General features: G+C 37.0%; 1 protein-coding gene across 7 annotated transcripts; it reads left to right on the top strand.

Annotated features, from left to right (window-relative positions):
* The first annotated feature begins 2,973 nt into the window (after positions 1-2,973).
* LOC120267021 lies at positions 2,974-22,644 on the top strand. 7 transcript variants are annotated; one of them, XR_005538361.1, is made up of 11 exons: positions 2,974-3,819; positions 4,822-5,055; positions 5,145-5,347; positions 5,426-5,870; positions 5,956-6,315; positions 6,401-6,579; positions 6,702-9,692; positions 9,780-12,389; positions 12,521-12,636; positions 22,139-22,207; positions 22,343-22,644. XR_005538361.1 is itself a non-coding variant. In XM_039274702.1 (9 exons), the coding sequence occupies exons 2-8, from the start codon at positions 4,854-4,856 to the stop codon at positions 12,363-12,365; spliced, it is 6,966 nt and encodes a 2,321-aa protein (XP_039130636.1). In that variant the 5' UTR covers positions 2,974-3,819; positions 4,822-4,853; the 3' UTR covers positions 12,366-12,389; positions 12,509-13,571. The 7 variants fall into 7 exon arrangements, 1 of the variants encoding a protein (XP_039130636.1); XR_005538363.1 differs by lacking the exons at positions 22,139-22,207; positions 22,343-22,644 and adding exons at positions 20,715-20,779; positions 20,852-21,225; XR_005538359.1 differs by having other exon boundaries at positions 22,139-22,644.
* The last annotated feature ends 2,830 nt before the right edge of the window (positions 22,645-25,474 follow it).

Raw genomic sequence — 25,474 nt, 5'->3', positions numbered from 1 at the left:
ATACACATAAAAAGAATTAAATAAACACAACTACATAACTAAAGGCAGTAAATTCAAACAACACCGCATGCACAATTAAAATAAATATCCAATTTCATATTCTTCATTAAGAACATAAACTCATTGTAGGATAAAAATTCAAAAGGGTTTTGATGATGAAACTTAGGTTCGTGTTCTCCAAGTCAAAGTGCAATGTTCTCTGTACCAAAGTTATGAAGTAGCTGGACCAGGCCAGGCCTCAAAACAAGTGGCAAGTCGAACCAGTGACTTTATATGAAATATAAACCCTCATTCAAATCATCACTTAGCATCAATGAACACATGAACATCATCAAAGAATTAAATGAACAGAACTACATAACGTACAAAAATTAAAATACAAGAACACATACACTATTAAATTTAAACCATCCCATGTGTATATCCACATTGACATTCACAACAAATTTTAAAAACCCTGCAAATAAAAATTCTCTTTGAATGTGTTATGAATGTCACCAACCCATTAGAAGCCGAATGGTTTGAGGACAGGCTTTAGGGCTCAAAAACCTCATTAGCCCATAGCTCATGTTGCTCTTAAGCAACAAATGGGAAGGTGCCATCCTAACACATTCAAATGTGAGCACACACACTTAATAAAAAAAACATATGCAATAGGCATGAAAACAAAATTCAATAAACACATTGATCAAACTACACATTCTATTCAATTAAAGACAATAAAAATCAAATGACATAATTATAATTTAACAACACAGCACACAACACACACCACACACTTCATAAAATAAATTTAAACCATCACAATTGCATATCCACATTGACATTCACAACAAATTTTAAAAACCCCGCAAATAAAAATTCTCTTTGAATGTGTTATGAATGCCACCAACCCATTAGAAGCCGAATGGTTTGAGGACAAGCTTTAGGGCTCAAAAGCTTCATTAGCCCGTAGCTCAGGTTGCTCTTAAGCAACAAATGAGAAGGTGCTATCCTAACACATTCAAATGTGAGCACACACACTTAATAAAAAAAAAACATATACAATAGGCATGAAAACAAAATTCAGCAAACACATTGCACAAAATGCACATTCTATTCAATTAAAGACAAAATAAAAATCAATTGACAAAATTATAATTTAACACACTTCATAAAATAAAACCAAAACATCACAAGAAAAATAGACAAACCATTACAAACTTATGAAGATTTAAAGAGAGGAAAACATAGAAACCAGTAGAAAAACAAAAACTTTGGGGGTTCAAGTTCAATACAGAACTTAAACTTTTAAATTACAAACAGATGAAAAGAACATATACAATGGGCATCAAAAGAAAATTTAGCAAACACATTGCTTAAGCTTAAACTGCACATTCAATTCAATTAAAGACAGAATAAAAATCAATTGATAAAATTATAATTTAACACACTTCATAAAATAAAACCAAAACATCACAAGGAAAATAGACAAACCATTATAAACTTATGAAGATCTACAGAGAGGAAAATATAGAAACCAGTAGAAAAATAGAAACTTTGGGGTTCAAGTTCAATACATAACTTAAACTTTTAAATAACAAATAGATGAAAAACAGAGACCTTCAATGCCAAATTCAGTACATAACTGATTATTTAACAAATAACAAACAAAACGGTGGAAAACAGAAACCTTCAACCCCAAATTCAATACAAAACTTATTATTTAACAAACAAAACTGTGGAAAAATCAAACACTGAACTCCAAATTCTAATTAGATCCCAAATAAAACAAAAGAGATTTTAAAACATAAAACTTACACTGATTGAAACCTTTCAAAAAATCAAACACTGTATCAAAAATAAAATAAATAAATAAATAGTTAAACATCATACTTACAATATTCTGGAGCTTCTGCTCCCGCAGCCCGAATCTCCCAGTCAATTGACATCACTCCCAGCTTATCCTTCAACCTCCTTAAACCTCTTTCTTGGTATACAAGATGCTTCCCAGAACTGCAAAGATTAAAAGAAGGACGTTAGTGTTTGCACAAAGGACACGAGAGAAAAAAACTCACCAAACTAATGACCGTCCAAGGAAGACAAACCTAACGGACGTGCAAGGGAGAAGAAGTGTTGGCTGAGTAGGTGGCTGCTCAACTTGGGAGATGAGTATGAGGGATGTGCAAGGGAGAAAAAGTGTTCGGTTAGGGGAACACTAGGGTTTCAACATGAAAAGAGGAAGAAGGCGGCAACTGCTCGCCTTGGGAGATGACTATAGGGTTAGGGTTTGCCTAGCGGGAAAATGATGCCTATAGGGTAAGCAATGGGGTTAGGGTTTGGCTTGGGAGATGAGTATGGGCCGCCGCTCTGTGGGAGAAGATGGTAGGGTTAGGGTTAGAGTTAGGGTCTCGTTAGGGTTTGGCTTGGGAGATGAGTGGCCGTCGCTCTGTAGGATAAGATGGTGAGGTTAGGGTTTGGCTTCGGAGATGAGTGGGTGCTTCTCTGTAGGAGAATACGATGGGTTAAGGTTAGGATTCGACTGAACACAGGGCTTCTGACGTGGACAAATTGATATGGCCAAGCTGACGTGGACAAGTCTGTTGACGTGGACAAGCCGGCTGACGTGGAGGCTCCAACTCAGACTGACGATGTGGCCAGACATGCTAATTGTGTTTTTTCCGGCATCCGCGTCAGCAGCATGGATGTGGTCACTCGCGGGTAACCTCTCGGTGAAACAAAATCAAATTTTAATAATCTTTATAATACAAATTAAAACTTAGTAACTAGAAAAAAATAAATTCAAAACTTAGTGACGTATCAAAAAATTAATCCGTATATTAGATTCAATCAACCTTGTTCTAAATTTCTAATCACATAGCCCAGTTGAAGAAAGAAAGAGAGAATTTAGCAACATAAACCGTACACACACACACACACACACACACAGATATATATATATATATATATATATGACCTCTTTCTCCTCTCTTTCTTTTCAGTTAAAATTCAGAGTATTTTCAATGTCTTCCTCTCTTGGAACTCACCTACATAAGATCAGCAGGCTGGAATCCAACAACAAGCAGCAGCAGCAGCAGCCAAGAAGATGGAGCTCAGAGCTTTGCATGCCGCCCTGCTTCAAGGCTGCAGCGCCAGCAGCCTATCTATCCTTAGCACCATTGAAGAGAAGCAAACTTGCCAAAATTCAAACCTCGATTTCACCCAAGTCTCAAGCAAAAAAAAAAAAAAACTCTAATTTCTCCGAGCTTTCGTAATCTCTCAAAATCAAGCTACAGCGCGAAAATTCCCCGACGAAAATTGAGTAAAAATCCCTTTTCCTCCCTCGGATTTTACCCCAAATCCAATTCATGGAAGCGGCAGCATATCCAACTCATATTCTTTGCAAATCCATCCAAAATCCAGGAATCTACCGTCGGCTCATTCTCTCCTCCACGATTCGGCTTTTTCCCTCTTCACTTGCAAGAAAAGATCCCACCTTCTTGTCTCATTCACCATGGTTGATTATCCAAAGCTGATGTTTTTAATCGCTTTCGAGCTTTCTTTGTCGCCCCCAATTATTTTTTTTTTCTAGGGATATTCTCGCCGAGGATGATATTGGTACCTTTATCGCCTGGTTTAGAATATGCTGTATCTGGACATCCCATGTTGGAAGTTCACTGTGTATTGCCTCTGCTTTGTCTTGCCCCGTTGGACTCGATGGCGTTGCAGACTCTTAAATTTGGTGTTGAAATCAGCAATGGATGCTGTGGAGGAGTGGTTGGAAGAGAGGAGTTGGTAGTGCCGAGCCATTTGGCATCAAATCCTTGTTCATATAATTTGGTACATAGATCTCTATTGACTCATTCTAGTATTTATTTTATTGTGAATGCTCCTTTATCCTCTTTTTTGGTATTTTGATTGCTGAATAATCGTTGTGAATGCTCCTTTATCCTCTTTTTAGTTATTTTGAATGCTGAATAATTGTTGTTGTTGTTGTTGTTTTTGTTGTTGTTGTTGTGTGTGTATATGGTTTGAGGAGGGGAACCTGGTTGCTGCTTTTTGAATTCTTGTAATGTGGCTTTTGAGGTAAGAATAGATTATAATAGACTTGAAGTCAGTTTGTAAGATTGCAGTGTTGTTTCTACCATGCCACTTGGTGTTCAACGTGAACCAGTGGTGGTGGTATGTTGATCCTTGATGGAGCAAATTTACTAGATTGCAACTGTGGCCATGTTCTTTTGTTGTTTCAACGGGTCTGGATGTCTGAGGTAGTACTTTCTACATGATAGGGCAGTGGTTTGAGATAAGTTTGGAATTTGGAGCGCAAATGGGACAGTTTTCTGTAGGTACAGTGATTTAACATCTCAGTATTAATTTTTGGTCAACCTCTTTTATTTGGTTCTGAAGGTGAGATTTTCACTATGTGTGGACCGTGTGGTGTTCAATATATACATTTGTTGGTGTCGTTCATGTGTTAGTTATTTAGTATTAATGAGGTCCTGTTCTGCATACATCTTTTCATTAGTCCTTTAATTATTTGCTTTGCTTTGTTCTTGATATGATTTTGGTTTGTTTCTTCCTTGATGTAATCTTAGTATAAATTTGCAATTCAAAGTATGATATTGTGAAATTGGTTTATGTGAGTGCCATGAATACTATTTTGACTATCATTCACAAGAATTGATTATTTTGATCATGCTGCAAGCTTGCCTACCTTAGCATGAACAATATGAATCCTAATTGCATCAACCTCTTGCATGTGGAAGCAAATGAGAGTTCTATTAATGCACATATTCAAGAAGATAACATGTCCACCCATTTATTCTCTTCTTATATTACCAGGTTCTGTTGCTTGAGGCCTTTACACGAGGAAGATGAGGACAAACAAACAGATAGAAGATCAATTCTTAAAATTGCATCCTTGCTTGCCTATAGAAACAAGAATTGCAATTATTGGAGCCGGCCCTAGTGGTCTATCTGCTGCTTATGCACTGGCTAAGTTGGGCTACCTCAATGTAACAATATTTGAAAAATATCATGCGGTGGCGGGAATGTGTGAATCTGTTGATATTGAAGGTGAAGACTTAATTGAGCCAGACTTCTTTTCAATTTTGCTTGGTTTTTCATTCGTGCAATTGGTGACATGGCGATGTACTGTTCTACAGGTAGAATCTATGATCTGGGAGGCCAAGTTACTGCTGCGAACAGTGCCCCTACAATATCTTACTTGGCAGAAGAACTAGGAATTGAGTTTGAAGAGATGGGTTCACATAAACTGGCTCTTATTGACAGCCAAACTGGAACTTATCAAAACATGGAAGTGGCAGATGATTATGTATCTATTATGCCTCTGACCTTAAAACTGCAGGTCAGTTATACTCATTGAAAACCTACCACTAATTTTTGAATCACTTTTTTTTGGTTTAAATCCATAAATCCATCATAGGACGAGGCAAGTAAGTCTGGTTGTATTGGAGTTCATGCGGTAAGTGAGGCTGCGTCTGATCCAACTCTTGACTTCCTCAAGTTACATGGTCTCCCCTTTGTGCCAAAGTCAGTAGCATACGGATATACATCTTCTGGCTATGGGTTTGTCCAAGACATGCCATATGCTTATGTTCAAGAATTCACTCGAACTTCCATGGCTGGAAAAATTAGGCGCATTAAAGGAGGGTACAAGAGCATGTGGCAAAAGCTTAGTGATTCATTACCATATGAAGTCCTTTGCAACACAGAGGTCTTAAAAATAGGCCGTAATGATAATGGTGCCAATGTAACTATACAGAATACTGCTGGTGAACAGAAAGTATTGGAGTTTGATAAAATTATTATTTCAGGAGCTCTTCCTTTCAAGAATGGAAGAATATACAGGGGACCTGAAACCATAGCCAGTGAGTTTATACGTAAAATAATTGTCTAAGTATATCTTTATTTGTCCTTATCATCCTGCTGGATTTGAATCATTTTATTCTTCAGCTTTGGAAAGTGAGGTGCTGGAATTGAATGATCTCGAGAGGGAATTATTTGGTGTGGTGCGGACCATAGATTATTACACTACTGTTTTGAAGATTAAAGGATTGAGACATTTGCCTATTGGTTTTTATTACTTTGCGGAGTTCCTCGAGGATCCTGCTACAATTGGGCATCCAGTGGCAATGCAAAGGTTCTATGAAGATACTGATATTTTCCTTTTCTGGTCTTATGGGAACTCTGGGCACATCAGAGGTACAACAGTGGCAAAGAATGTTGTTGATGTTGTGAAGACTATGGGGGGAATTGTTGAGAAAGTTGTCTTGCAAAGAAGATTTAAATACTTCCCTCATGTTAATAGTGAAGGTTTGTTCTGTAGTTTATTGGTTGTATTTGTTTGTTTACTTATCTAACCTATTTTCTTACTGGAATTCCATTAAATACTCTTCAGTTGTGAAGAGTGGATTCTATGAAAAGTTGGAGTGTGAACTTCAAGGCTTTCAAAATACCTACTATGTTGGAGGGCTCATGGCTTTTGAGCTAACTGAAAGGAATTCATCTTATGCAATGGCAATGGTCTGCAAACACTTTACAACTGATAATTCTATGCCGATTTTTCCATATGTGAAGGTAATAATCTTTATTTATTTTGTTTTCCTTGTCTTTGTGGGAAAGAGTATTAAAAGAGAAATTATAAATAGTCTATGCTGTCTCGTAGTTAATTACCAAAACTTAAACATATGCTTCTGCAGGGGCTGTTTCCGCTTGTATCCAGCCAGAAGGCTCAATTTCACAGAGAACTTGGTGAACTTCCAGGGATAGAGTTCCCGGAACTTCCAACCCTTGACAGTTATTTAAAGTTCTGGGGAACTCATAGCATCACAGAAAACAAAATGTTGTACTCTTGGATTAATGAAGAAGGTCAGGTTGTCAGCCAGAGATCTTATTGTGAACTTTATGCTAATGCATCTGTTGTTGCACATAACCTGATAGCATGCACGAAACCTGCTTTGAAGCCTGGAGATCGGGTTCTTCTCGTTCATCCCCCTGGTTTGGAGTTTATTGATGCCTTCTTTGGTTGTATGAGAGCCAAACTCATACCTGTTCCAGTTTTGCCTCCTGATCCATTTCAGAGAGGAGGACAAGCACTCCTAAAGATTGAAAATATTTCCAAGGCATGCAATGCTGTGGCAATATTATCCACATCTTCTTACCATGCTGCTGTTCGAACTGGCTTTGTGAAACAATGGGTGACATTCTCAAAAAGCACTCCAAATTCCTCTGCTCGTTGGCCTGACCTTCCATGGATACACACAGATTCATGGGTCAAGAACTGTAATCTGTTGGACTTCTCTGGAAGGGATGTTGTCTACGGTGAATTAAAGCCAGATGATCTATGTTTTCTGCAATTCACATCAGGTTCAACTGGTGACGCAAAGGGGGTGATGATAACTCATGACGGGCTTATTCACAACATCAAAACAATGCGTAAGAGATACAAGAGCACATCAAACACTATATTAGTTAGTTGGCTTCCTCAATATCATGATATGGGACTAATTGGTGGTCTTTTTACGGCTCTGGTCAGTGGTGGAACTGCTATTCTATTCTCCCCAATGACATTCATTAAGAACCCACTCTTATGGCTTCAAACTATGTCCAAATACAAGGCAACTCATAGTGCAGGCCCTAACTTTGCATTTGAGCTTGTAATTAGAAGGCTGGAAGCAAACAAGAATAGTGCTCAAGCTTTCGACCTTTCCTCCATGATCTTTCTTATGGTCGCTGCAGAACCGGTAAGGCAGAAAACAATAAAGAGGTTTATTGAGCTGTGCCATCCTTTTGGTCTTTCACAAGAGGTAATGGCTCCTGGTTATGGTCTAGCTGAGAATTGTGTTTTCGTTAGTTGTGCATTTGGAGAAGGCAAGCCAGTGTTTGTAGACTGGCAAGGCCGCATTTGTTGCGGCTATGTGGATTCTAATGATGCAGATGTCAAGATTCATATAGTAGATCCTGAAACTGGCAGAGAGCACACAGAGGAAGGGAAGGAGGGTGAGATATGGATCAGCAGTTCCAGTGCTGGGATTGGATATTGGGGCAAGCAAGAACTGACCCAGAAAACGTTCTACAATAAGCTTGAAGGCCACCCGGGGAAGAGATTCACAACAACCGGAGATCTTGGAAGAGTCATTGATCGTAAGTTGTTTATTACAGGAAGAATAAAAGATCTAATAATTGTTGCTGGTAGAAATATATACCCTGCAGATTTAGAGAAGACCGTTGAGAATGCTTCAGAATTATTGCGACCTGGTTGCTGTGCTGTCATTGGTGTTCCAGAGGAAATTCTATCTGCCAAGGGGATTTCGGTGCCAGAAGCGTCAGACCAGGTTGGTGTACTTGTTATTGCGGAGCTTAGAGAGGGAAAAACAGTTGCCGAAGAGATTGTTGATAACATTAAAACCAGGGTGGCTGAGGAGCATGGTGTCAATGTAGCTTCTGTTAAGCTCATCAAGCCAAAAACCATTTGTAAAACATCATCTGGGAAGATTCAGAGAATTGAGTGCCTAAAGCAATTTGTAGAGGGGACGCTTAGCTTAGCGACAGAAGCTAAGTCTGCTAGAAGAAAACCTCTACTTCGATCACTCACCACAGGCACTGCAGATGGACAAAGACAGAGATCAGTGTCATTACTGGGTAAAAGCACTTCCCTTCTTCAGTCATCTGTTGCTGGCAAAGGCATCGATGACATCATCATTTTTCTTAAAGGATTAGTATCAGAGCAAACAGGGATACACATAGATAAAATAGATGCAGTTGATAGCCTAGTTTCTTACGGTATTGATTCAATTGGAGTAGTTAGAGCAGCTCAGAAGTTGTCTGATTTTCTTGGAATTCCTGTTGGAGCGGTGGATGTTTTCTCAGCAAGTTGCATATCAGATTTAGCTAAATTCTCAATGGATTTACTATCAAAGTCTCGGCCTCAGTCCACCTCAATATCGACTTGTGTTCTTGAAAATAACAGTGATCTTCTCCATATTGGCATGGAGGGCTCAAGATTCGGGCAAATTGGTATTGCCCTTCTCCAACTTTTGGCACTTATTTATGTTTCTTTCTTGTTGATTCTTCCTGCTTATCTCTCAAGCTTAGCATCTAATAATTTACTTACGCTCACCTCATCGGAGAAAGCCGGGCCATTTCAATTTCTTCTTTCTTTGATTTTGGCTCCCCTTACTTGGATATTCTACATCATCTTTACATGCTTTTCCATCTCATTGTTTGGGAATTCTTTCCTTCAACCAAATTATGTTCTTACCCCAGAGGTTTCAATTTGGTCACTTGATTTTGTGAAGTGGTGGGCTCTTAGCAAGGTTCAAGAAACTGCTGGCAAAGTTTTAGCTGTCCATCTAAGAGGAACAGTTTTTCTTAGGTATTGGTTTGAAATGTTGGGCGCAAGAATTGCATCCTCTGTGCTATTAGATACTGTGGATATTACTGATCCTTCTCTGGTGTCGATTGGAGAAGGTGCTGTGATTGCTGAAGGCGTGTTGATTCAAAGCCATGAAGTGAGGAATGAAGTATTGAGTTTCCTTCCAATTTGGATCGGTCGGAATGCCTCAATTAGTCCTTATGCTGTGATTCAGAAAGGTAGCATATTGGGAGAGGATGCAATTGTTCCACCCTTGCAAAAGACAGAGGGTGGTAAACCTGTACTTAAACCAGGGAAAGCCCTCGATTCTCCAAAGGTAATTTTTTTTAATAGTATTAAATTTTCTTTACTTCATTTAAGAATTAGTTTACCATACAAAGCTAACAAGATTCATTACTTTTAGGTAAAAGTCCAAGTGGTATCCAACAAACATCTGTCAAGAGAGTTGTTGCCAATTTTCCACTTCTTGGGTATTTACACTGTTGGTTTTCTAAGCTCTCTATCTGGGGCTATCCTTTATCTTCTCTACATATCGCTCACTAAATCTTCGCTGCGACTTGATTATTTTGCCTTTGTGTGCATTGCGGGTGCTTTCCACTGGTTACCAGCTGTTATTACTGCATATGCCACCTTTATTGGCTCAATTAAATGTCATCCAGTGACCTTTGCATTCTTTGTCACCATTGCTTATCTTGGTCATGGGGTTATTCTGAGCATCCTTTCAAGCATTGTGAAAATTTTGCTTGGAAATTCAAAAACTGAGCAAACTAATTGGACAATATGGCTTTCAAACCGGATAACCATAGCCTGCCACCATAGATTTGCCAAGCTACTAAGTGGAACAGAAGCATTTTGTATTTACCTGCGTATGATGGGTGCAAAGGTTGGTCATCACTGTTCCATCAGAGCTATCAATCCGGTGACAAATCCTGAATTGATCTCCATAGGTGATGGTGTTCATCTTGGTGATTTTAGTAGGATTGTCCCTGGCTCATATTCTTCTTGTGGTTATGATTGCGCTAAAATTGAAGTGCATGAGAACTCAGTAATTGGAAGCCAAAGCCTTCTTCTCTCTGGCTCTATCATTCAAGAAGGTGTTATTCTTGGAGCTCTTTCCATTGCACCAATGGATTCAGTTCTTCAAAAGGGTGGAGTTTATGTTGGTGCTCAAACTCCAACAATGGTCAAGAACCATTTGCATGCATTGGATGAAAGGATAGAAGAGATGGACATGAAGTATAAAAGGATCGTTGGCAACCTCGCCGGCAACCTAGCGATCACCACCATGAAGGTTAAATCAAGGTATTTCCATCGCATAGGTGTGAGTGGGAAGGGTGTCCTAAAGATGTATCAAGACTTGCCTAGATTGCCTAAGCACAAGGCGTTTCATGCAGGGAAATCTTTTCCTGTGATAATTCGGCACAGTAATAGCCTAAGTGCTGATGATGATGCTAGGATAGATGCCCGTGGTGCTGCAATTCGTATTCTGTTAGATAAAGGCAATGAGCAGCAGACTCTCCTTGATCTTACACTGAAGTCAGGCAAAGCATTCTATGCGCGGGCAATTGAAGACTTTGCTAATTGGTTAGTCTGTGGCCTTCCAGCAAGGGAGCAGCAGGTGAAGCGAGCTCCACACATTCGCGAGGCTGTTTGGGGTTCTCTGAGAAACACTAACTCATACACTGAGCTGCATTACTACTCAAACATCTGTAGATTGCTCAGGTTTGATGATGGCCGGGAAATGTATGTGAAGTTTAAGATAAGGCCATTTGATTCTCATATTGGTGAAGATTCTGGTCAGGTGGAACCAAAAGGTATACTCCCTCCAGAAACTGGCGCAATTCCAAGAGAAGAGAATGACAAGCGTCCTCTTCTCTTCCTTGCTGATGATTTCCAAACAAGGGTGAACTCTCCAAACCATGTCCGATATATCTTTCAACTACAACTGAGGCCAGTTCCTTCCAATGAAGCAGAATGTGAAGTGGCTCTAGACTGCACCAAACCATGGGATGAAACCATGTTCCCTTATTTAGACGTTGGAGAGATCACCATTGATCAAAACCTCACTGCTGAAGACTCGGAGAAACTCGAATTCAACCCATTTTATCGTTGTCATGAAGTGGATGTTATCCGAGCAACATCATCCTCGCAGAGTGCATCCCTCGATCATGGCCGTTCACTCATTTATGAGATATGCCAGTATCTAAGGAATGGCCATCCTTTACCAGGATCATGGCGGAGTTTCATCGAGCAATCTGATGCCAAAGTGGACCTTTCTGGTTGCCCAATGGCAGCACCAGTTGCTGCAAATAATGGTGGTGTGACTCTAGCTAGACCATGGTACAAAACACTTTGGGCTGCATCTTTGCAACCATTACTGCAAATCTTCATGCCTTACTTCACCCTAGGGCTGATCATCTATGCGCCTCTCCAATGGATGATGCTCCTCAAGGAAGAGAAGAAACTCATGCTCCATTGGCTCATGCCATTCTTTTATGTCGTTTCAGGGATCATGGCTTCACTATTCTGTGCTTTTGCTAAATGGGTGTTGGTTGGCAGGAAGCTAGAAGGTGATACGGTGATGCTATGGAGCTGGAGAGTGTTCATGGATACAGTGTGGCAAGCTTTGAGGACTGTAATTGGGGACTACTTCATGGAGATGACTTGTGGCTCATTTTTGTTTGGAGTGTGGATGAGGCTCATGGGTTCAAAGGTGGAACAAGGGGTGTATGTTGACTCCATGGCTGCTGTCTTGAACCCAGAGATGCTGGAGATTGAGAGAGGTGGAGCAGTTGGAAGGGATGCAGTGCTCTTTGGGCATATATATGAAGGTGAGGGTGGGAAGGTGAAATATGGCAAAGTAAAGATTTGTGAGGGTGGTTTTGTGGGAAGTAGGGCAGTGGCCATGCCTGGAGTGGTGGTGGACATTGGAGGCACTCTTAGTTCTCTCTCTCTTGCAATGAAGGATGAGATTGTGAAGGCTAGCTGAAATGAAGAGAGATATATAAGCATTGTAAGTGATTATTCTCATGTTAGTATAATTCTTGTATGCCTTTGTGTACCTCTCCACTTTTTTTTTTTTTTATAAATAAATTGCGTTCTGCAAGTGGGTATTAAAATTGCTTTCTCAAGTATTGCATGTAGGTTATAAATTGGTTCCGGTTTTATTAAGTTATATTGGTTGTTCGCCTTCAAGAACAAAGTGGAATGATATTGTATATTTCCAAAGGATTGCAAGAGGTCAGACACTCCCTGTTGAGGTAATTGGCCTTTTCCTTTGTCATTCAAATTCTTCACATAGGTAATTGAGAAATGATTTTATTTTTTGTGCTCACAAAGTCGTTCATAAAATTTTGGTTTTCCAAGAATAACATAAAACAGCTGAGTGGAATTTGTATTTAATTCGTGTTACAATGCCTTGAGAAGCACCTAATTTCTTATGATTTTACTTTATTCTACCAATGGTTATCTGCTACCTTATTGGTTTTAAAATTTTGTTTTTATTCTTGAACTCTTTCAAGGGCAGTCTTCCTATTATTCTGTAGTCTAATGTTGTGTTTTTTTCTCTTTTCAGTTTCACTTTGAAGTGTGTAGGTTATGTTCTTTCTTGAATTTGTGTTCTTTTATCGTCTTTGTTATCAGTGTAGTGTTGCTAGATGCTTTGTTCTTCAAAACTTTTGCAATTCAATTTAATGAAATTTGCAGACTTCTCAGGTTAGAAATTCTGAGTGGACGCAAGAACTAATTACCTTTGCTTGATTTCTTGAAAGGATAATTTCTACTGATTGCCTTCTCTCAAGTATGGATTGGTCTATAATAATATAAGAAAGGAGTGATGGAATGGTAAATATCACAGAATTGGAAATTTCATTTGCTAAAGAGGAGATCAAGATGGGTTTTCTGCAGTTCTGTTTCCAATTATATACTAGGGCGAAATGAATCTAAGCAATGTAAATGAGGTGCAGAGGAGTTAGCTGCTAATCGTAAAATAGAGGGACGGGATTCTGTAAAAGTTTAGCAAATAGTGTGAAACCATATATAGATAAATGATAGAGAAAATTCAATGTGCTTTTATTGAAAGATGAACATTTTGGATTGTGTTGTCAAATTATTCTTACAAATTCTGTTCACAAATCTGTCATTGTTCTCGCGTTTTTCTAATGAAATGCATTTCTTATCTTCATTTTACTGATATGTATGTATAAGAAAAAACATATTGATGTGGAATAAGCCGAGATGTTCATATTCTGCTCAAAGTTTTGTCTTGCTCAAACTTATACAATTAATAAACGAGCCAAGTTTGAGTCTCAATATTTGACTTGATTGTTAAATGAGTTTTCAAGTACATTTGTTTGACTTATTATTGTTAAGTTATCATGTAATTTCCAACTCTGATTCTAATTAATTTAATAATTATGCATATGAATGAATTACTAATTCTACCTCCAACAAGGGGAAAATGAATTAAGTTTATATGTTGACCCAGAGGAAAATATATTCATCACAATTCCTCCCTCAAACTAAGTGGTTCAAATTTATAACCATTACTTTATTCATTTCTTTATTAAAAAGAAAAATCCTTTATTCATGTTGTCCATGGATTGTTTTTTTTTTCTTTTCATTTGTGAATTAATATAAAAAGCTTGCCTTCTAGGCACTTTATCTTAATACCATACGCCTCAATGGTATTCTCATGATTATTATACAAAACCCTCCAACTCTCCACTAAAGGAAAAAAGAAAGTCAGGGTTTTATGGTCTCTTTTATCTCTAAGATGGTAACTTCATTTACACTAAAATGCTACTAACAACAATGACCTTCAAGCTTTTGCGACCCTTAAGCTTCCCCATCTTTCATCCTTTCAAGCTTCTTTAACCTTCATTTGCTAAGGTGGGGTGAAACTTTGCCTTATGTTCTCGGCGAGCTTGCTAATCTTTCCAAGCCAACCATTAGATTCTAGGCATATGTTGTGAAAGAGACTATCTGCATTAGATTCTGGGCATATGTTCTCGGCTAGCTTGCTAATCTTTCCAAGGATCCCCTACAAAGTCCTACCCCATGCTCTAAAAGATCACCATGGAGAAGCTAAAATTTTTTGTGAAAGAGACTATCTACATTAATATGGACTTCCGAGTTAGAGCTTATGAGAGAATATAAACTGTTTTATTTGAGAAATTTCTAGGCAAAGCTCTACCACCAGACCAAGTCAAAGGAGCGCTTACTGATCTTTGCAAAGGGTTTGGCTCATTTCTTGTAGTTAATATGCTGAATGACTTCTACTTCATTCCGTGCCAGCTACTAAAAATGGTTGATAAACTACTATGGGAAAGACTGTGGATGGTGGGAGCTATGGTGCTCCAATTGACCCCCATAGAAGGAAAACTTCCATTCAGCCTTTGAAAAACTCAATATGGCAATAGTATAGATTTAGCTCCATTACTTACCAATTGAGCATTAAGAGGGGAGATGCTCAAAACCATTGGATTGCACTTTAGAAGGTTGTTGAAAATCAATGAGCACACTGGCAACCTATCAAGGGCCAAGTTCACCAGGATCTATGTGGAGATTAATCTATCAAAACTACTAAGGTAGGGATTATTGGTTGACTTTAAAGATGAAAAGGAGGTGGTAGCGGTCTTATACAAAAAACTAATGGTGTTTTACTTCAAGTGCGGATGACTTGGGCTAGGTGTGGCGAGTTGTATCTCAATTCTCAATAGCCTACCGAGGAGAAAGGCAAGCCGTGATGGACTGGTCTATGGTGATCATGCCCAAGTGTGCACACCATGAATTGTGCTTCAGCAAAGCCAAATAGTGGGGTTGACGAGGTGGTGGCAATTCTACCAATGACTTTGGACCTTGAAAGATAGTTCATTATCGTTAAGGACAAGGGCATGGGCAGAGTCTAGGAACCAACGCTTGGTGTGGCATCGGTGATGCTGGTGGTGACACGTGAGCTATCCAACTCCCTAATTCTTAACATCTGCTTGACATGTGGAGGGAAAGGTGTGTAGCTGAGCAGTGGAGATAGAGTGCCTCACAATTGACTTGTGTCTCAGCCTTAACATGTGTTGGGTTTCTGAGTACACTTGCTCAGGATCCAAGTGGATCAACTTTGCTTCCCAAGAAAATGGCTTCCTTCTCTCACAAGCCAAATTCAAAGATCATTCCTCCCCATGCCTATCTTGGAACTCCAAATAGCCGCCATCAAGCCTCTTCCATACAACATGTTAGGAGTCATCATGTGGATGGGATCTGCCCAACTACCATTGATTCACTTGATGTGCCTTATCAATTGTTGTCACTGTACGTAGACCTTGTTGGTTTGTCTAATAGGCTGTTAAGAGCAAATCTTAGGTTTGGACTACACAATATGCTCATCAATAGAGTTATTAGTGCCCTGAAACCTTCTCTACGATTGCTGATAGAGTTAAGAATTTTTTTTTTCTGGAATTGAAGACCCACATTAATTATGTTTGATAGATAATTCTAGCCCCAAAAAAGACCCCCAAATTGCTCCCCACTCGTAATCCCTTTGTTCTTCTTCTATTTTAATTTTTATTTACATTTACGCTCTTAATGGTACCACTAAAGGTTATATGTTGGAATTACAAGTGGGTGTCAAAATTTAGGATTGCTGATAGAGTTACTATTTTTTGTGGATTTGAAGATCCACATTAATTCTTTGTTTGGTAGAAAATCTCACTGATGTTAATTGATGTCTTGATTTTGTAGAAAATTCTCTAAATTTAGGGAGTAGGCTATAGTGTAGTCAATTGGTTTGTTAGGTAGTATTATTGTCTTCTGGAAACATGAGATTGGTAAGGTCCCCCCCCCCCTAAATTTGTTTTTGCAATTACATGAGATTGGTAATCTCATCTTGTAAGTCTAAAGGTTGGATCCATATTATGGCGTACAATGCTTAACTTATCCCTCTCCAAAAGGATCTCTGGCATAACCTCTATGATATGTCTACGCTCAATTTGCCTTAGCTCATTGTAGGCGATTTCGATGCTATTACATTATTACTGAACATAAGGGTGGCTGCTTTTTAAATTATACTATCAAAGTTGTCCACTTTAATAACTTCATTAACTAGTATTAAGCTGCTTAGTCTTGGCTATGTTGAGCGTGTGCATACCTAGTGCAACAAGCAAACAGGTTTTAGCCTATCACTAGGCCAGCTAGACAAGTTCCTAGCAAATATTGCTTGGACATCCCATTTATGTCCTACTCTAGTCAGCATTTGCTTAGGATCACATTTGATCATTGTCTGATTTGTATGATTGCTTATTTTTACATGTATAGAAAAATTAAGATTTTTAGGTTTGAAAATTATTGGTTTAAGTATCATAAGTGCCACAACTTTGTCTTTAGAGCTTGGAGCTGCCCAACTACATCCTCTACTTTACATGCATTCTCTTATTTTGCATCCTACACTAAACACCATTTTAATTAGAAACCTTCTAGCATGTCTTCCCTTGAGACTGAAATTTATAATATTAAGCTAGATATCATGTCTTTGGAGATGTTAGAGACTTATGTTGACCCTAACTCCTTTATAATATATTTAGATCTATGTACAATAGGTAGTTTGCTCTCTTCAATCGAAATTCCATTTTCTGGGCCCAAAGAGCCTGGCTCTTATGGCTCACAAACAATGAATTGAAAACTAGATTTTTTTTTTCGCTTCTTTGCTTGTATTCATAATCACCATGATAAAATTTCTATGATGGTAAAATGCTTCTAGCAATGTGTACTCCGACTAGCATGACAAAGAGAAATGCTTTACTGACTTTTACACAAACCTTGGAAGTCTTATAGTGCTTATTAAGTCTTTGATATTCTCATGTCCCTTCCTAATGATCTTAGAGTGCCTTCCCTTACTAACAAAGATCTGTTAACTGGACCAGCGACCATTGAGGATGTCCTTCACATTCTTAAGTCCATGCCCAAGGGTAAAAACCCTGGGCCTAATGACTTTAGTGTGGAGTTCTATTTATTTTATTGGGAGATTGTTGGGGAACACCATTTTGAGGGTATGCCCTACTTCTTTTAGTCTGCTGCTCTTCCAAATTCATAGGGCAGAACCTATATTGTATTAATTCCTAAGAACGACTCTCCTAGAATTGTCTCTAACTTTAGGCCAATTTCTTTGTGCAATGTTTGTTATAAAGTTATTACTAAATTACCCTCCAATCATTTCAAATGCATCATCCATAACCTCATTGGCCCTAGAAAGAATGGTTTATTTGGCTTAGGAGGTTAACTATGGATAACATCATGGTTATCCTAGAACTATGGCTCATACTATGGAAATTGATGCCCATAGCCCCTAAACTGATGGTTAAAGTGGATATTGAGAAAGCATATAACACCAAAGAATGGAAATTTATTCTTGCTACTCTTAGAAAAATGAAATTCCCTAAAATCTACTTATCTTGGATTAAGGCCTTTCTTTATACTTCTAGTTTTTCTTTTCTAGTTTTATCTTCGATTAAGGTCTTATGAATTATGCCCTTCATGTGAATATACTCCCTGCCTTTGTTAATAGAATTAACAAAAATTTCAATCACCTACTATGTTTTTGATGATCTAATTATTATCACGAAGGCTTCCAGGGCTACTGCTAGGTTTCGTAGACTTCACTTAAATATATAAAGACCGTACAATGCAGGCTTCTAATTTTTGTAAGTCTATTGTTCATGCCAACCTGGTGCAACAAGAGGGTTTCTACTACCATTAGCAAAATTTTAAATATGAAGATTGCCAATTTTCCGTTTAAATATTTTGGATCTACTTTTCTCTTTATCGATTATCTCTTAGGCAATGTCAATACTTGGTGGCAGAGTCAATAGAGCAGCCAATGCTTGGAACCACTTGGCCATTTCCACTGCTAACAAGATTATTCTCATCAATAGTTCATTGCTATCTATCTCTAACTATGGGGAGTTTAGAATTTGGGACTGACTTAAGATGCCTAAATCTCATGGCTTGCAAGTTCCTTTGCAAAACTGCTGTCTAACAATCTCAGTTGGGTACCATATTATGCCCAAATTTCAATTTGAGCATCAAACTTTAATTTATATCTTTTTGGGTACTCAAAATCAATTTGTTATCACTTATCACCAGGATCAACTCCAGCACGTCTTTGCTGACTTGGCACAGGTGTCACTTACTTGGACAAGACATATCAAATAAATAATTAACAAATAAATCGAAAAAGATATGAACTAATATGAGTATGCACAAAGCAGATTTCAACTTTTATAGGGAGATATATGCTAATGTTCTTTTTTAAAAAGAGTTAATTATAACAACATAAAATTTGTTATGAAGTCGATAGATTCAATTCAATTTGACTGAAGTCCCTTGGCCAGAGGATGTCAGTCTCATTCTTGGCTTGCTGTGTAGAAGTCTTGCTGTGTAACTAAGCTTGTCAAGAAAAAGGAACTAGTGAGTATCTGTCTGATGTCTCCTCTCCTTGAGCAGCATTTCTTATTAAGGAATGTGACAGGAGCAAAGAAGCCATCATCTTATACCTTTGTATTCTAGGGACCAAAAAAAGCTAGGAGCTGTTATTTATTAAGCTACTAGTTGCATACCTCCTGAGTATGTTCTACTTTTGTAACAACCAAGGATCCATCCCTACCTGGGCATTGAGGTATGTGGAAGACTTCCTAACACTAGAGGGTAAGCATGGGCTTAGGCAGTACACATGTAGATGATGAGCAACATCCCTACCTTGGCAAGTAAGGTGAAACGACTGGAAGAAAGGGTGTCCATGTGCCAAAGGTACAGCAAAGGATATGTCATCACACTCACCATCTGGTCCTACAAGATCACTAACTTGCCAAAAAGGAAAAGGCATATTTGTTTCCCTAAGATCTTGAACTATGGCAATCACGCCTTCAGCAAGTCCCATTCAATAACCGCATTGATGAAGTCGTTTGAAATGCAAAGGGTAATGGCCACTGCTTTAATCCTTTTAGAATACAAGCTTACCTGTTTAGAGTTTACTTTTTCCTCAACAATACACTGCAATTTATACAATGACCTCACATTTTACAGAAGCTGGTAAAATCATATGAAGTTATCATTCAGTCCAGAGTTTGTTTAGAAAATCATAAGTTTGCCTATCACGATATTTAATGAAAGAAAACATACTTTTTTTCTGATGGCTTCAATGTTATCTTTTGAGTGAAATGATTTAAACAATTTGAAGTGGTGTAACATTGATCTTTCTTTTGTGTGTTTGTGTGTGTGGTGAATATTTTGATTATATGTTTGATAAGTTTGACGCTCATTTGGTTAAAATGGAGCATGGATGTAAAAGGGGATGCTATTGCTGTCGAGCTGTATATCTGAGACTAGATATTCTCTAAACATGTAATATTCTTTAAACTTTAATGGCTTTTTGGGTAGTTCTGCTCTTCTTCAAGTGTAGGAATGTGTGATTTCCATATTTAGTATGATGAGATTGAATTTGAAATGCTTTGTGCTGCTAGTGTATTAGTGCAAAGACCAGACTAAATGCTTCAATGGTTGTCTATTTCCTTTGTCATTCAATTTCTTCACATTTGATAATTGAGAAATTGTTTTTAACTTTGTGCAACAATTCAATGCAAACTACTAATTGTTTATGAAATATTTGTTTTTCAGTAAGAGAAACAGATGAATGAAAATTGTATTGTGTTTTTGTTTATGCTTTCATTATGTTAGAATTGTCCAGGTTAGGGGCGCAGACAAGATGAGCAATCCATGTCCTGTGTTACAATTATTTGAGAACTACCTATCTTCTTAAGATTTACTTTATCAATGTTTTTTCTGCTATATACTTGGTGTTAAAATTTCGTTTTCTCTTGAAGTTTAAAGGCCATTGTTCTCATTATTGTCTAGTCTCTTGCTCTTCTTAGTTCAACAATAGAAAAATGTCACACAATGGAAACTAGCATTTTATTTGTCCTCTTTCTTGAAATTGTGTTCTCATGTAAACTTTGTTATTGTTGCTGTTGGAACTAAAAAATATAGTCCCACATTGGTTGATGTGAGGAAATGAAATGGGTATATATATATATATAGGTATAGGGGTTGAGCCACTAAGCCTTGAGGCTTTTTGGTATAAGACCTCTAAACTCATGTAACACCCCCAAATTTTGCCCACTAATGCACTTATTAAAAATTCAACAGTTGCATTGTTGAAAGAACGTTTGTTTCTTTAAAGCAATTGTAAAAGAAATTTAATATAAGTTCCCTTACTTTTTCCGGTTGGAAAGAACTTCCATCTTTGTTCTAAGTGGAAACTAGAACTAATTACCTTCTCTCAACTTCTTGAAAGGAGTGTTTTCTGCTGATTGGCCTACTAAAACTGACTTATCTCGAGCAACATCCATTGTTGATCAGGTATTTCAATTTGTTTCTTCAAAGCCTTCCATAATCCTCTTATTTATTTAAGGACATTATCATCATTTACAGATACATGTTGCTGGTTGGACACCAAAATCAAGAGTTTGGAAATGACATTATGTTTCCTGCTTATTGCTTTGGTGGTGGTGGTGAACTGCAATCTCTTAATGCTTAGTTTAGTCCAACCGATCTGTGGCACCCCTGTATCATGATCTGCACCACAATATTTTTGCTCATGTGTGCAGGAAGACTTGAGGAACCATTTTTTCCCAACATTTTCTGAACCCATGTAATTCTTGTTTGGCCATCTGCCCATTATTTGTCTTTGGAAGTTTGAAAAATAAATTCTCGTTGATGTTTCTGATAATTAGTATAATGGCACCAACATTAGATGTCTTTCAAAATCAGTATGGAAGATAACATTTTGTTGGTGATTATGCTTCCATGATCATGTCAATACGTCTACCTGATAATTAGTGTGGAAGCCATGGCTGCTATGATTTATTTGTCTGGTTTTCAGAAGGAGAATGATATACGTTTGTTTCCTTTCTGGTACTCTCCATGACAATCTTGTTTTTGACTGATGACCATTTGAAGCCTATTTGTTAGTTTGTTTTTAATTTTTTGTCAAGACACTTTACTTTATGCTTTTATCTCTTCTATTTGTTATGAACAAGACAATTGTCTGCTTTGTTTTCACATTTAATTCTCATTGCTCATCAGCTACCATGATGTCTGTAAATGTTTAGTCATATTTTGCAAGTGACCATGATGCCAAAATCAGGGCCTTGAATAAGCTGAACCAATCTTCGCTGCTGATCATATAGTTCACATATGCATATTTTATTATTTATTGTGAGTATTCTATCACTAATAATGCCCTTAACTAACCATCCATTTCTTCATGACATTGGTGTTTTGTTTAAAACTAATGCTAGTACAAGTTTCAAAATGTTTTGGTCTTTCATGGAGAATAATTTCTTTAAGTTATATATTTCTCTTGAGAGATGATTGTCATATAAAGTCTAAGACTTGGTTTTTTCAGTTTAATGAAAACTATTATTTGTAGCATAATCCCCACTGCTACTCTTTACACTTTGTGGTTAATATTGAGATATATAAGTCAGCACTTAAACATAACAAGCTGCAGCCATTGATTGCTAGACAAAGATTCATGAATCAATCAGAGCACTAGTTTTTTTTTTTAGAATTATCAGAAGTTGGAGACTATAATGAGTCCTCCAGTTGTCCATTACATTTCAGTTGTTCAGTCCATGATATTATTCTCTTGGAACCTGTTAAGTAAGCTATGTGTGGCTGTCTTACGCATATTGATTTTTTTCACTCAATTTTCAGGTAGTTGGCCAGTCTTCCACTTTTATTGATGACGAAATCTTCTCAAAACAAATGCTGCCTAATCATAAAGTAGGCGAAAGCAGAGCTTAATTAACCTTTTTGGCTTTTCATTCTCATGTTCTACACCATTATTCACAAGAAAAGTTTCTGTTGCATGTGATCTTCAGTTGTTGTGCATGCTCTATCTTTGATTAATGTCTGCAGGTGGACCTGGACAATATCAATACAAAACAGTCTCCAAAAGTTGAGGATATGGACTTCATTAAAAACACGGCGCTATGTTTGGCCTCTATCCTTCCTCTCAGTGTCTCTTGACACAAGTCTTACCCATACAACTTCACACAATTTCTCTTCAGATGTATGAACAACAGAAAAATTGATTAGCAAACTCTAATTGTTTCTCATTTATTTACTGAGCATAACCATAATTTGGGATCAGACAACAATGATATGTGATGCTAGGCTGTATATTATCACTTCCTCATTGGATATATGGATTGCTCTATGTTTTCATGATCTCAATGAAGTTTGGAGAGCAAAAATTATGTTTTTCTTTTTTCTTTTTTCTTTTTCTTTTTCTTTTTTCTTTTCTGCAGAAATGTATGTGCAATGGTGTTGTCATTGAATTATTTCATGTTATGGTTTTGAAGAAGCATGGTTTATAAAAGCACTCTCTATATGAATTAATGGTGGTAAAAATGTTGATTCTATATATATATATATATATATAAGTTTGAGCTTCAAAGGGTTTATATCTTATTGAGTCACTGTTAAATTGAACACCATTGTTTTGTTTTCTTCTTTGGCTTTAATTTTTGTGGTTGGTGTGATCTTTGTGCTGGCTTGGGGGATTATATCCTCACAAAATGGTTGGCATATGGAGCTTGGAATTTTTTTTTTAAGTAATAAATATAAAATAAATTTTACTTTAAAAATTTTATAAAATAAAGGAAAATTAAAAGAGAATATAATCATATTATTACTGAAAAAATAAGAACTTGCACAAGGTAAATATTCTCATGTAAAAAATTACAAAAATAAAATAAAATAAATCAGATGATCACAATTTAGCAATCCCAATTTTGTAGAGTTTTAAATTTTGAAACATATATATCTATATATATTAACACTTTCTCTATCTTCACTTGTTCCTTTCTATCACTAATAAACAAATTTGTGAATAGTTTAAAAGGCAAAGAAAACATGAAAGAAACATTGAAATTAAAAAAAATAATAAAATAAAGAAAAAAAAAAGTAAAACTGAAAAGGACCTGAATGGAAGAGGAGCCTACTTGACCTAATAAAATACAGAGCTTGGTTGGCTAGCACTTGGCATGAAATGAGAAACAACCATTCCATTCTTTAAATAATTTTTTGTTTTCTCTTTCCATGCAGCCAAAGATAGTGGACAAAAAATACTTAAAAGGACCCAAGCAATGGTGTTTGTGCAACAAGCCACCTTCTCTGTGGACCTCAAATCTCAAATAAATATATACAACAACATGAATTAGAGCTGCCAATGGCCATATTTTCTGGTGCAGAGTTTCTATCTAAGAGCTGTCTCTCTTTGTCATTTCTTCTCTCAGTGTAATAGTTCTAACACTATAAACAATAGTTTTAAATATTTCACTAAAAAATGATTTAAAAAAAAATATACTGGCACAGCAACAAAGATGGATTCAAGTGGCATAAGCCTAAGTCACACCAAAAGTGATCTATTTTTTATAAACCTCTCAGTACTTAATTCATCCTAGATCAGTTTAAAGTTCATAACTCATAGAAAATTAGTAAATAAAATCAAAAAATTGGCAGGCACATTTGACGGTATTTATAAAAATAAATATCTAAATTATATATTTTTAGAAGTGATTTTATTAAAATTTTTTAAAATAATTTATGAGAAATGCCATGCTTATATTGCATGTGAAAATAAAGATCAAAATGATTTATTGTAGAAAATAGATAATTATGAGAGGGGAAAAAAATACATTCAAACACAGATACTAGTGACACTGACTTGGATCTCAATCAAGCAAACAACTTTTGAAAAAAAGAATTAAAAATAACCTTCCACTCACCAAAAACATGCTGAACTGAAAATGTAATGTTATTTAGCTTTCAAGGGACCAACGGTATTGGGTCCCTACAAGAGATCAAGGATGAAGACCTCTTGTGGTTTTATTTTTTTATTTTTTAAATAATTTTTATATTTTAATAGTATGGACAAACCACCACACATGCATACCTCAATCATGTAGTCAAAGAGAGCGAAACCCTTAATCTCTCACATGAGAGTCAAATGCCTTAATTACCTGGTTTGATGGTCGCCCATAGTTTTAATAGTTTCTACTTGTTCATTATTTTTTTTGGATATACAAAATAATTCTCTATATGTTTCTATCTCAACTACTTAGTTTTAAAAAGTTGCAATTTGATCTCCTATGCTTAGTCTTTGACATATAAGGCCATTCAGACTTACAATGTTAATGACGATCATAAGTGATTTCCTACATTTTAAATAGGGATGGTAATAATCCCCAAACCCAACTCGACCCGACCCTACCCGACCCGACTCGATCCGAGTTTAACAAGGAAAACCCAATTTGACCGGGTTTCGGGTCGGGTTTGGGGTAAAACCCAACTAATATAAAGCGGGTACGGGTGATGGTGCGGGTATGGGAATTCTAATATTCGACCCAAACCCGAACCTGACCCGAAATTCAATTAACAAATATACCCAATTATATTTATTCAATTTTGTGTTGACTCCGAATGCCCATTTTCAATTCCTACTTTGAATGTTCTGAGTTAGGGTGTGACATTGAGACCATAAAGACATGTATGAATTTCATTCTTGTTCTATAGAGCAAATTATTCTTGTTCTTGTTTTTATTCTATTTTGTGTTGAATTTGTCTATTTTGTGTTGCTTTGAATGCCTATGTTCAATTCTTACTCTATGGTGTTCATTCAAACAAATATATATATATATATATGATTTTGGATTGACATTTTTAATTTCTACTTGATATTTTAATTTTATTTTAAATATTCTTAAATAAGGGCATGGCTGGGTGGGTATCCCTAAGGGTAGTTGATTCCTTGTCGAGTGCTGGTGTTGGTTGGGATTTTGAAAATCCGTCAGATTAGGGTTTGGACTCAGATATAGGGTGGGGTAGCGAGTGCGAGTATGGCAAAACTTGCACCTGTCACGAACCATCCCTAATATGAAATTGCTAATTTAAAAAAAAAAAAACGTGCCATGCAGTAAGCCACCAATAATTGCCGTTGACATCGTAAACTTGAGTTACCATAATAGCAATGCTAAAACATGTAAG

The sequence above is a fragment of the Dioscorea cayenensis genome, chromosome 8, assembly GCF_009730915.1.
Source record: "Dioscorea cayenensis subsp. rotundata cultivar TDr96_F1 chromosome 8, TDr96_F1_v2_PseudoChromosome.rev07_lg8_w22 25.fasta, whole genome shotgun sequence".
NCBI lineage: Eukaryota > Viridiplantae > Streptophyta > Magnoliopsida > Dioscoreales > Dioscoreaceae > Dioscorea > Dioscorea cayenensis.
This window is presented reverse-complemented; position numbering and strand designations above follow the sequence as displayed.